The sequence below is a fragment of the Triturus cristatus genome, chromosome 4_2 (assembly GCF_964204655.1).
Source record: "Triturus cristatus chromosome 4_2, aTriCri1.1, whole genome shotgun sequence".
Classification (NCBI taxonomy): Eukaryota; Metazoa; Chordata; class Amphibia; order Caudata; family Salamandridae; genus Triturus; species Triturus cristatus.
In genome coordinates this window covers 986,789,500-986,803,352 of record NC_140586.1, presented here as the reverse complement: position 1 = coordinate 986,803,352, position 13,853 = coordinate 986,789,500, and the positions used below count along the sequence as shown (strand labels likewise).

Here is a 13,853-nt window from a genome sequence, read left to right as displayed (position 1 = left end):
CTTTGCCAATTTGAATGCACACTTACTGCTCTTTTTTTTTGGCAAGTGATAATCACTTTTACAGACTGACACATTATGAATCCACTTTTCAGTTTTTTAAAAAACACATGTCCAAACTGCTTTTTCAGACCACCACCATGCGTATCCTGGGTGACTGCCTACACTCCAGCAAGGGCAACCAGCCTTAGTGATGCTGAATGTATTTGCATTACAGACTGAAACCTCAAACCCCACTCGCTTGTAAATACTGTGCATGATTATACATGGAAAGGAGCTGGTTGTGTGCTAAGAGTCTGCTTCTGCACCAAAAAATCGCTCCCCCTTTTTCCTACTAATGCAACTGTGAAATCACCAGAGCAAAACGCAATAAATCTCTGCCTGTAATTCCTATTTGCACACAGAGTCATGTTTTCACATTAGTCACAAAACGAAATTTCTTTGCCAATTTGAATGCACACTTACTGCTCTTTTTTTTTGGCAAGTGATAATCACTTTTACAGACTGACACATTATGAATCCACTTTTCAGATTTTTTAAAAAGCCCATGTCCAAACTGCTTTTTCAGACCACCACCATGTGTATCCTGGGTGACTGCCTACACTCCAGCAAGGGCAACCAGCCTTAGTGATGCTGAATGTATTTGCATTACAGACTGAAACCTCAAACCCCACTCGCTTGTAAATACTGTGCATGATTATACATGGAAAGGAGCTGGGTGTGTGCTAAGAGTCTGCTTCTGCACCAAAAAATCGCTCCCCCTTTTTCCTACTAATGCAAATATTAAATTACCAGAGTTGTTCACAATAAATCTCTGCCTATATTTCCCAACATGTGTAACCTGGGTGGCTGCCTACATTCCACCAAGGGCAACCAGCCTTAGTGATGCTGAATGTATTTGCATTACTGAGTCCAACCTCAAACCCTTAAACTATTCTTTTTTTATACCAATACACCTTAATTTATCGTGAAAACATAGTCCATATTATTTTACATGTTTCTCACATTTAAATTTTTCCCAAAACAGAAAATAATAAACGCAACTTCAACAAAAAGAATTACATTTCTATTATTCATTTCTTAATTTACCATATACATCTCCTCTCAAACTCTAACCTCACCTTTAAAATTAGTTAGTTGTGAAAGAAATGTGGCACTCAAACAGCAGATTATCAGAGCCAGGATCTCTGTTCTCTACACCTCTCTCCTCTCAGCAGAACCAGATAATGGCAAAGTTTCCCTCTAATTTTCTACACATATACATGTAAGTTTCAAATCTCAGTGCTTCCCCCTTTTTTTCAAATGTAATCACACATTTCTATTGGTTGAAAACCAACCCTTTTCCAAAAGTACCCTTCCCCCAACTTGACTTCTGCCTAGTACCCTTCCCCCAACTTGACTTCTGCCTGCTACCATAGCAACAGCTCTTGAAACACTGCTGTGTGGAGTCAGGTCAGAAGTTCGCCAAACAATGTTTCAATTCCACAGAGCAAGAGTGCTTGACTTTTCAAACCTTACAGCAAATCCATAGTACTGTTCTTTGGTAACACATTTTTCTGTACCAATACAAAACATGCTTCTATAAATTTACACATACAGCCTAGTTTTTAGTGTAGAATGGTATGAAACAGCCAATCAGTTCTTTTTTTTAATAAAAAAATATGTATGCCTCCATTTCCAAACTGTCTTTCATTTCTTTTTACCATTCTACTGAATTACACCTCCTGAGTGCATCCAGATCTCCTTTGAAGATGTTCACAGTGTGGATTGTAGGGCACAGCTATGTCTTCTGGAGTGAAAAGTTTGCAGAGAAAACAGATATGGTGAGAGACCTTGCTTTGCCAAATGTAGACATTAAATGGATTGGTCAGAGAGGGTTAAAGTGGCACCAATTGATGCCATTGGTGAAATCCTTCATGCAAATCCAACACCCTGACCTCATAATAGTGCACTGCGGTGGCAATGACCTAGGCACTTTGACTGGGGTAGGTCTGGAAATGCTTATGAAGGACACCTTTGCACAACTGTTTTCACTTTTCCCTAAAACTGCCTTTGTGTTTTCCAACATATGCCAAAGGCAAAAATGGAACTGGTCCAATCATTTCTGTCCGCAGATTGACAAAGCAAGAAAGCACGTCAACAAATCTGTTTCTGCTTTCCTCCGTGACTATGGTATGGGTTCCATTTACCACAACAACTTGCGTTACGACATGCAAGACATTTATAGAGGAGATGGTGTGCACTTCAATGATGAAGGGAACAGAGTCTTCCTCTTGAACCTTAGACTCTGCATCGGTACTTACTTGTAGGTACCACTAAAAAATAACTTTATAAACACAACGGCTCTTTTTAGAGCCCCCTAATAACTAAACACTTAAATCTGAATTTCATTTCTTTTATTTTTTTTTTGTTACCGTACGCTTACCGTACGCGTACCCCGTGATTTTTTTTAAAATCAATAAATGTTTTCTTTGTACTTTTCTGTCCTTCTTTGACCCCCTCACAAATGTAAGGGGGTCTGTAACTCTCCTCCTTGCCCCCTTTTCTTGTTATCACTTTTTTTTTTCTGAGTGAAACACACAAAATGGCGGCCGCCGCTTCCTGGTTTCGGCCGATTCGAATGTTTACTAAGATCTAAGAGCCAATCAGAATCGCGCTCGCGCACGCCACCGTACGCGTATGGTAAGCGTTCCGTAGGCGTACCGTAAGCTGGCTCAGATATATATACTTGACCTGAGGACTACCTCTCTGCCAAATTTCTAGTAATTCTGTTCAGCCGTTCGGGCTGTAGCCCTGTCTAAAGGTCCTATGGAAAAATGCATGGGAAAAACGCGTTTTGGGACCCCCCTTTTATCTCAGCCCCCGCTTGACGAATCCCCCCGAGACTTTCACGGTAGGAGCGGAGCGTAGCGCCCCACCTATTTTGAGAAATTTGCGAGGATTCGTTGACCGGCGCCAAAGTTATTCAAAATAGAATGTTGCGGATTTCCTATGGAAACAGGGTCCTAACTATAACTACCTACTGGCGACCGCCAGTAGGTAATATATATATATATATATATATATATATATATATATATATATATATATATATATATATATCTGGGAGGATTAGGGTGGAAACTCATGTGTGTTGTGTTGTGTTTTCTATACAGGGAACACAGGGCTATCATAGTATTGATGGTGACCTCAGCTAGGCCTACCAGTGCAAGGGGTTCGCCCTTCTCTGCACAGAGTCCTCAGACCAATAGGAAGAAGTTGGCACAGAAACTGGAATAGAAAATACAAAGTTTAATAAACCTCATGAAGTGGAACTACATTCACTCAGCACCCTTTGGTGCTGAATGAAGTAGCACAGTGAACAGAAAGAGCATGGTCCTTTTATACCCACACAGGGGCTGAAAGAAGGCGGTACAAGTACACATGAGAAGAGTTACACACATAGATGGTCATACAGAAACTGCACAGTCAACAAGTAGGTGGAGTAATAAGTTGCTGACATCAGTTAGAACAGCCTGACAGTTCTATACCAGGAACAGGTGCACTCTACCAGCTAGGCCCTTCTGAGCATGTGCAAGACTCTGGGAGAGGGAACAGCAAATGGCCAGCACATAGCTAACAAAATGGCTGCCAAGTACAAAATGGCTTTCAGCTCATGCTAAGAGATTAATGCAATCTTCAACAGATGATCCTTTTAGCATGAGTTAAAGACATTTCCCATAATCCAGTAGGAAAACAAAAAATATGCACATTATTTTTTTTTTTCTTTTCCTTTTTTCCCCCATAAATTTATCAATATCCTAATTAATTGCTAGGTGGGCATTTCTCATTCTAAATATTGTTAAGCGGGTATGTATAAGGTATAAGCAGGAGTACAAAGGGAACAGAGAATTGGGTCATACAGATAGCAGGAGAGAGTAATTACTATTATCAGAAACAGAACTATTAGCTTTCTAGTCCTAAGCAAATCCTAGAACCATCCAGTAAAAACATTTTCAAGGCTCCTATGCATTTCAGTGACCATCCATTTCAATATCAAAATAGCCAACAGTACATATCTAATAAAAACATTTTCACTAGACTTTTCCAGTGTTTCCTTTATGAGGGCTAGAGCATCCATCATTATCAAGGAAATGTAACATTTTTCAACTGCTCAGATGAACTTTTCTCTCATAGAATAAACATTATTCCCAATACAAACATTAAAGCAGTCAGACATATTATTACAACAATGATCCTGGATCCAGGGGACCAGGAGGACCACACAGGACCATGAGAATTAGGACGAAGAGCTGCAAAGGGCTGCTCCTCCTCAAAAATGGGACGACCAATGGGGTACATTTTCAACAAAAAAGAAAAGGAAGTCCTTGGGAAATTAAAGCCGCTGTACAACCAGCCAGAGGGGAGTCTTCTCCCTGTGTCCGTTTGAGCCTCACAGGCAGGCTCTTGTTGTTCCCACGGTGGAGCTGCACAACTCGCAACTCAGGAATCATGGCCTAGTTTCAAGGGAAAAGTTTCTTCTTTTAGGATAGGGCAATCACCCACCAGGGCAAATGCGCTCAGCGATCCTGTCCAGTGTCTCAGGCAGTGCACCAGTTTTCTTCATTTCAATCTAACAGGCACCAGAGACACAGCACCTGTACCCTGAACTCAAGTCCTTCCCTAGCTCCTGTATTGCTCTGCTGGCACACTGCTATTTCGTTGGGGCCATAGATTGCATTCAGTGTGGCTAGGTATCTCTTGACCAACAAAGGTGAAAACTTTACAGCCACTTTGTGACCAGGATTCAGAGGCCTGATGCTAGGATCTCTGAAGCAACCCTTGTTTCAATGGGGGTCACCTCAAGCAAAAACTTTCTCGCCTTCCTGGTCGGTCTGTGACTCTCGGCTGGGCATCAAAAACTTGATCCACGATTTCTCCTTTCTGATTTGTGACCCCGTCTTTTGCCCAAGACAGTGGCAGGGGTACACACTTCACATCCCAGTGCTTCCGGCCTTCTACCTTCACTGAGGTCCTGGTTGCCAGCAATGCCTGTGCTGGTTACCTTCACTTTGACTTCAAGCTGGACTGGTGCGGACTCCTCAAGCTGGATCTGATGTCCGCGCCCCTCTGGCAATGGTTGTAAGGCAGCAAATATCTATTGGTGGACAGAACAAAAGGTCTTTAGACAAGGCACAGAAATAATCTATCAACAGAGAGGATAGTCTCAGAATACTTCCTATCTAGGGACGCCCCATATATTAGCAAGGCACCCTGGAACCACTTTCATCTATGTGAGAGTAAAAAAAACAACAGCCTGGACCTATTGGCAAGTATAAAAGGAACTCTTTGGTGAACTGACAAGAGTAATACGTCACCCAATCCCAAGCAGCCAAGGAAGTCTGTGTTCATCTACTAAATTCTGAGGAAAAGGGACAAACAATACAGGCATACTCCAAATCCTTACATCTGTATTTTCCTAAGTTAATCATCTAAAGACCCTCAAGAAAAAAGCAAATGTTCTACACTTTTACTCATAGACTTTGAATTACTTGTACAGGACTGCAGACACTTATAAAATGATTTCTCTTAATAAAAGCACCTACATTGTATGCTTAGGACCATGCTCTCATGTTACAGGAAAATCTAAAACTGCTAAATTAGCAGGGATTCCTATTACATAAGGAAGTAAAAACTTCAACATAATGGGTACATGTTCTCCAGCGGAACATCTTGTGACTAACAGACTCCTATAAAACAATATTTTCCTAAAAAATGTTTGCTAAGGATCACATGGGCATCTTCCCTGCATTCTATTTTTCACAATCCAAACTATGCAACATCAGCTCTAGAAAGGACTGTCAGTTTATTTACACAGACTAGCTAATAAAAACTAGCAATGCCCTTGCAAAACTGTATGTAGCATGAGAATAACAAACAATAGTGGTGTTGTCACCTGAGAAGTTTAGAACAAAAACTACCCACAGCTAGTTCCCCTTAAAGATCAAATAAGGAAACAGCAATCTGGACTACTCATCCTTTCATAACTTCATCAAACAGGATGGGCAGTAACATAGCAAATATATTTATTCATTTTATTAATGCTAACAATGTTTAAAACAGTATTACTGAATAGCCAATTAAATGGCTCATGGCTATTTCACAGACAGTTTAGACAGGCTCAAAAGAAATTGAGAAAAAGAGAGAGAAAACATAATTTTGCCTACCCTTAATTTGTAGAGGAGCTAGCCTCCTTCCCCCATTTTTGACAGTAGGAAACCTGTAATAGGTTTCACTTCTGTCAACACTATCAACCCCTATTTGTAGCAACTGGGCATAAACAAACTCTGAGGAGCTAAATAGCACATTGAGCTAGCTAAAGAGCATATTCCTTTAGCAAATGTACAAGTGTAACATGAGAACGCATGAATTCAAACTAAATCCCATTGCTTCCTTAATTCAGCCCTATAGGCATTAGTGCTATATATATGGGAGAGCCATTCTCTTAATCAGAGCTCACCTATACCATTATATTTCCCTTTGTTCATATGAGTGCACAAAACCTTGCTTTTGCCAAAAAAAGTAAGCAAAACCTCTTTCTTTCCCTGCCCTGCCATCTTGTCTTTCAAATGTCGAAATGTCAAAGCAAACCTTGCGCTGAGCCCTGCTAGGCTTCTAAATTTAGAACTTCGACCTTTAACCTATTCGCAGCTGTTCCATCTTGTGTGCAAGGTTTTCATGCAGTTCTCCCAATTCAAAGTGACCCTGGAGACTGAGAGCTCAAGAGCAAACCCACTCCATTCCTGTCTACCAGCAATTCAGAGGTAAGCTTAATAACTTCTGCCAGTTTTTTGTACATATTTATATTTGTAAGCAGTGTGCTGAGTGCTTGTCTAGCAGTATAGATGTCAGCTATTCATTCTATACTTACATATGTGCATTTACTGGAGCCTAAGGCAGTTTAAAAGCTGCTCTGATTGGAAGAACCTCATTTAAATAGTGAATTTTACCCAATTTAGACTTTGATGTTTGGGGCACTTAAAAATGAATATCCTACAATGTTTGTGCATAATAGTCATCCCCAGAATGTCCTCTACATATCCCAGAGATGGGGGATCAGAAATGGATAATGTATACCCTTATAAAAATGAGTTTTGTACGCCTGGGTGTAAGTGAACCCCTATTGCTGTATAGCATGGCTTAAATTCAATATGGATGCTAGGAGTTCACAGTATCATTATTAGGCATTATAAATATTAAAAAACTAATTTAATGCACCTATCTTTAATAACATTTTTTTATATAATCAAAATAATTTTTTTTTTTTTAATAAATCCAATCATTTTGATGAGTCCACATATGAAAAGCGAGCTGCATCCCTTGGCTATCATATTTAAACACATTCATTCATAACCCTAAGCACAGAAGCCTAACTTGAAACACGAAAGTCTGCGCCACTTTTAAAGGACAGTCATTATTATTTAACATCAAAACCACTGATATCCATATTTAAAAAGGCATTAAGAAAAGAAATCCCTACTGTCAATCTGTTCTCTGTTATCCAAAAATAATGAAACTATATTTCTAACTTCTAAAACAGCAGTCTGAAATGCAGGGTTTTACACCGTGTTTGCACTGACTTAAGATGTAGTCGACTTCAGCTGTTTTCTTTCTGTGGCCTGGAGTCAGAAATAGCCTCATGTTTACACAGCTGCTTGACACGAAGAGGCGTCGAATTCACATGCCTTTCAAGCCAGCACAAATCTGTCGTTCTGTAATGTGTATTTAGTTCAGCAACATCCAACTCACTCAGATAATGTGAATGCCTTTTAATACCTAATACAGAAGGATAAATGCTGTGACATTTTGTATCTTAATTTATTTATTGCAAAACACACAATTTCGTTTTTGAAGCTTTTTTTTATTCCTATTCAATGTGAATTCTAATTTTATCTTTAGCATCGAGGCAATTTGCACACATGTATAGTGTCTTACTCTGTCAATTTAATGAGAGCGTGCAGCTATTTAGCATATATTATATAATTAATTGCTGGATTATTTTAAAATATATTTTATTTTAATGATATTTTGCATAACAGAATGAAGACAAAAAAACACATTGAGCTCATTCCAGACATTTTCAAAACGGTGTCATACACACAATACAATGCGCTTAAGGCGAGCCATTCTTGCACCAAGAGCACAATCGCTACTTACTCACACAAGTACCACTAATGACAAACCACAGACATTTAAACACACATTTAACCCACAGATCAACACTTAAGACAGAAACAAAAGACAGCCCACAGACTGTACTTAAACCAAATCATTTGTAAATACTAGTTGTAAGTCATATTCACTAGATTTGGCTGGCAGAGCACCAACAATCGCTCTGCATATCACCACTTATGAATGTTACTAAGTGCACAGACCAGGATTCTTTCTATGTACATATTTAGTTCCTCGGGGTACTAGTCACCAAGGAAGAAATACGTTTTTATACCTAAACCTAGTTAGGTATTCCCTCTAGGGGAGCCGGCTAATTTTATACAAGTTCCAATATGGTACCTCCAAGAAAGCAACACATTCTACGATGTGTGCTAAGAACAGGCATGCCAAGAATATTGCAGCATATACAATATTATACACAAAGTAGCACTTAAGTCAAAGTGTGCCATTCAAGTTTACAAAAGTTTCTCATTACCTGCCTACATAAATTGCATTTTATGTATTTCCAAATTCCAAATATTGGCCAATTTCCATACAAGTGCAAAACGCGACGCAACAAACGACCTTACCAAGCTGTCAGGATCCCTAGCTCCAGTCTCAAAAAGACTCGCAATTGGTTACATACAAGTGGTCATACAGGGTTGAAAACCAGGCATCAGTGGTCGAGTTGGTGGCATGTCCGCAATTCCAAGATGGCCGCTAAGGTGCTGGGGTCTGCGGTCTAGTTGATTACAAATTCTGGAGCGAGCTGACGTGACGCGCGCACTCCTGAGGTAATGCGCACTTCACTGAAGCGTTTCCACAGAGAAGGCAGTTTTTAGGAGTGTTCGTAGTTTTGAAGCCTTAATACCTTTAGAGCCCGAGTTTTCAGAGAGAGTGTCAAGCGCCCTTGTTTCTCTAGTCATAGAAATACTATATATATTACCCGAGGTGCGAGAAAGAAGATATTCGAGTTTCTGTGCTGAAATACTTACCGGAACTGTGACAGAGCCTCGTTGTTCTTCACCTTTGAGTCAAGCAGCACATGAGGAAGAAGAAGAAGAAAGCTAAGTGAATTACTGAGAGAAATTTCAAGAGTTATAAGAGTCGTCAAGTAATTGTTTAAAAATATAATGTCGTTAAGGTAGTTAACTTACCTTTGACAGCAGAAGTATATTTCAGGAACCTGTGAAGAAAATGAGAGAAGATTAATGTTTTCTTGTGTGTGAAGTTCTAAGAGGCACAGTATCAATAAGACATTAAAGACAGTTTAAAAGAAGGAGAGAAACAGAATCTTACCTAGCACAGAGTATTCTTGTGGACAGAAGGCGATCAAAAGAAGTTTAGAGGCAAGAAAAAAACAAACAATCATATAATACAATCAGTAATAAATAGAAAAGAAGTAACGACGTGGTTAAAGGAAAAAGCCCAATTTATCGATCCTGGTAGGTTAATGAGTAGGAGAGTTATTTAAGAAACAAGGAATAAATAGGTAATAACCAATAAAAAATGTTTTACAGATTATAAAGACCAATTCAACCAGGAAGAGAAGAAAGCAGCTTAGAGCTAAGAAGAGGGGCACGGAGTTTAGGACCTTGGGTAGGTAGCATATCACAGAAAGATGTAGAAGTACCAAGTAGGATAGAGTAGAGGAGGGAAAACATATAATTGTTGTGTGCTTAGTTTTTCTTAGGAGACTTCCGGTAGCCAGATTAAAGGCGGAAGAAGATTTCCAGATAGAAAATCAGAAGGTCCAGAACCAGTCTCTTCTTCTGTTTGTTATTTTATCCACTTTCCCCCTTCCCCCTCACTGATCAGTTAGCGCCAAGTATTCCTTTGGGGCTGAGTGGTTGGTAGTGGGAGTTGGGAAGCTCGCAACTTCTGTTCCTGTGCAAGACTACAGTAACCAGCGAGAAGCTGAAGGTGAGCCCTGACACAAGCACAAAAATCTCCAACCTCAGTGCCAAGTTTTGAGTGACCAAACGGTCCTTTTTAGAATACTTACGCCAAAAATGTTCTCAGTCAGGAGTGGTAAGCAGTTGGAGAAGTCCAATCAGGAAGATCAGAAATATACTGGGCTGCAGAGACAGAGAATCTCTGTGCAGGATACCTCCTTAATAAAGTCCTGTTCTCTCCTCCTCAGTAGATTCCTGTCTCCCATCAAGACCACCCCCTTGGATAGCCACTTCTCTGATGAGCCTCACAGAGGGCACCAATTGAAGAAATCAAAACCTTCTCAGGGGCTTCACTGATACACCTGGTCCTTTTAAACCAACAAAGAAGAGATTGGCACAGAAGCTGTAATATAAAAGACATCTTTTACTTAACTTCAGAAGAGGGAAAAATGTGTCATATAGTATTCTCAAATCACTGTAGGAGACATTTCGAAGGAGTACAGAGAACAGGGGCCTTATATACCCACACAGGGGCTCAAAAGAAGGCGGTACAAGTACACATGAGAAGAGTTACACACATAGATGGTCATACAGAAAATGAAAGTCAACAAGTAGGAGGAGTAATGAGTTGCTGGCATCAGTTAGAACAGCCTGACAGTTCTATACTAGGAGCAGGTGCATTCTACTAGCTAGGCCCTTCTGAGCATGTGCAAGACTCTGGGAGAGGGAAACAGCAAATGGCCAGCACATAGCTAACTAAAATGGCTGCCAAGTACAAAATGGCTTTCAGCTCATGCTAAGAGATTCCTGCAATCTTTTAACAGACCTTCTGTACTTTACAGGCCCTCTCCAAGGCAGTTATCCATTTGTGGATGTCATCCCCACTCTGTTAGGGAGGGACAATCTTACTTAGGTTTTGTTAGAAATGGGCGTCTCTAGTTGGCAATGGCTGGCCACTGTCCAAGTAGGGACCCTTCTTCCTAAGTCAGAGTAAGCAGCCTACACCCTTTGACAACCCCTGCTCAACCCTGTGGTAACGTAGCACGAGCAGCTAGGCTTATCTCAGAGGCAGTGTGTGAAGCATTTATGACCATACACAGTAATACAGTGAGGAACACTACAAATGAACACCACTCAAGTAGTTATAAAAAATAGGTATATTTATATAGACTTAATCACAAGACCAATAACAGTAAAAATCCACAATACTAGAAAAATAGGGTTACTTTAAAAATGCTGCAAAAATAGTTCAAGGTGCACAAAATGATGTTCAGTTCAATGCAGTGGTCTCTGCGACCCTTTTACTCACAAAGTATCTGGATTCCGTAGCAAAGCAACAAAAATGTCGCTAAGGAGTTGTAGCGATAAATTTCCTCATGCTAACCAGCGATGCGTTGAATCCTTACCGCAAGGGAGGATGATGTGCTGGGTTGCGGGAAGGACAAAGCGACAGACTTCTTCACGCTAAGCCGGTGATGTGATAAAATCCTTGCCGCGAAGGGAGGATGATGCACCAAGCCTGTGCGTGTGCGATCTTGCTGCGATGAAAGAAAATGGCGCTCCGCGAGGGAGCGACGATCCGGATGCGATGCGGGGAAAATGGCGAACGCTCGGCGTCCACTCTGCGATGAGCTTGATGCGATGATTTTCGGATAGCGGGCGTTTTCAGGCCCGCAGACAGGTGCTGCGATGATCTTCAGATAGCGGGCGTTTTCAGGCCCGCTGACAGGAGCTGCGACGATTTTCGGATAGCGGGCATTTTCAGACCCGCTGGCAAATGATGCGATCTTCTTCGGGAATAGCGAGCGCTCGGCGACAGCGGAGCGGTGATTTTTCTCACGCTCACCAACTGCAGCGGCTCGCTAACGGGGGTTAGCGACGTTTTTCAGCGCTCTCTTCTCAGCAGTAGAACTAGAGGCCCTGGAACTCACAGGAGCCTCACCTGCAGATAGAAATCCTCGCTGGGAGGAAACAGGAGGCTGATGGTGGAGTCTGATGTGCCTGAGACTCCAGCAGGAGGCTAGCTCTCTTCTAGCCCTTGGGTGATTGCTGTAGCAAAAGTAAAGTTCAATCAAAGTTCTTTTTCCTCTTCTCTGAAGTCCAGTAGTAACCACTGCAGGCCAGTCACAGAAAACAGCACACAAGCACAAGGACAGTCCTTCTCCTGCAGATTCCTGTAGTCACACGAACAGAGGTTCTTCTTGTTGTCCAGGAGCAATCCAAATTGTAGGGGTTTGGTCACAAATATTTGTACCCCCAAAGTCTTTGTTCTTAGGGGTCCCAAGTCTCTGAACCCAGCCAGAACCAGTTCTGCCCAGCCCTGGAGCACTTTGTTTACCAGGCTGCATCCTCCCTTTCAGAAAGAGGGGGTCTGCCTCAGACGCAGAGTGGGAGGTGGAACCAGCATTCACCTGGCCAGGCACAGCCCTATTCAAGTGCAGGAGCTACCCCTCCCCTCACTCCAAGGCAGATCTCTCTATTCAACCCAGGTCTGACTCAGCCTGCCCTGTCCCTCCAAAACCAGACAGTCAATACACATAATAGCAGAGCAACTGGAAGGCTTAGGCAAGAAAGTACCTATACTCTAAAAGTGGTAGTTTCAAACACAGGATATAAAAATAACCTTCACTAAAAGGTGTATTTTAAGATTCTGAGCTCAGGCATATTAAATTTGTTTTCCTACCATGTTCTGTGGGTGAGTTAGGACTATATAATGTAATAGCCCAGACCTCCCATTCTGGCCTATGGAGAACAGGTAGCCTTACAGTAGTGAAAAACGAAATTGGGTGTAATTCACTACTAGGACATGCTACATACATCAGGGCATGTCCTACCTTACGCATACAATGCGCCCTATCATAAGGGGGGCTTACATGATGCCAAGGGAAGGTTTTAGGGGCTGGGAAGTGGGTGCACTTCACAGCCAAGATGGCAGTTCTGGACTGCACGCAGACACTGCAGTGGCAGGTCTGAGACACACTTTACAAGCTGCTTCTGTGGGTGGCACAAACCAGTGCTGCAGGCCCACCAGCAGCATTCGGTTTACCAGCCCTGGGCACACACGGGCCACGCTACTAGGGACTAACAGGTAAACCAAATAAGCCAATCATGGATGTACCAATTCATATGTCATCTTTACAAAGGGAGCATTTGCGCTGTGGCACTGAATGGCAGTGGCACAGCGCCCAGAGCATCTATAACCAGCAAAAGCAGAGGAGACACAGCGAAAAATGGAAGGGAGACTCACGCCAGGTCTAACATCTGGAAATCCATCTCTGGGGATGCACAGACTTCAGCGTCCGACGGGAGCTTCAGTAATGCAGACCAGACAGTTGCTTCTTTGGTGCCTGCCAAGCAGGGGAGTCACTCCTTGACCCCAAGGGAGATTTCTTCAGTCTTCTAGTCGAGATAGAAAGTCGAAGGTCCAGGATATATGTGTCAGAGGTTCGTCCAGGGTAATCCAAAGTCCTAGGGACTGGGTTCCTATACCTATACTAAGTTTAGGGGATGGACTAACTCTTAGGCCCCACCTATGGGTGGGCTTGGAAAGAGGGGTGGTTACACCAATTTCCTTTGTCCAGTTTCATGCCAGAGCAGGGGCAGGTAGCCCCTGCAACCTGTTTGAACTGGACTATGCACAGGGACACCAAGTGTGCCCCCAGTGCAGGACTTCAAAGCACCAGAGAGTGCTCCTGCCCAGCCCCAATAGACATCAGCCTGTCTGGGGAGGTGGTTACACCTCCCCTCAACAGGAAACCTATTGTCCAGGCC

The 13,853-nt window shown here is 42.1% G+C and overlaps 1 protein-coding gene across 1 annotated transcript in view; it reads left to right on the top strand.

The window, feature by feature from the left end:
* LOC146839224 (uncharacterized) overlaps positions 1–13,853 on the top strand; it is a 722,084-nt gene that overhangs the window by 141,146 nt on the left and 567,085 nt on the right. The window contains 1 exon segment of the mRNA XM_085600021.1: positions 8,636–8,648. Within this exon segment, the coding sequence (XP_085456147.1) occupies positions 8,636–8,648 (13 nt within the window).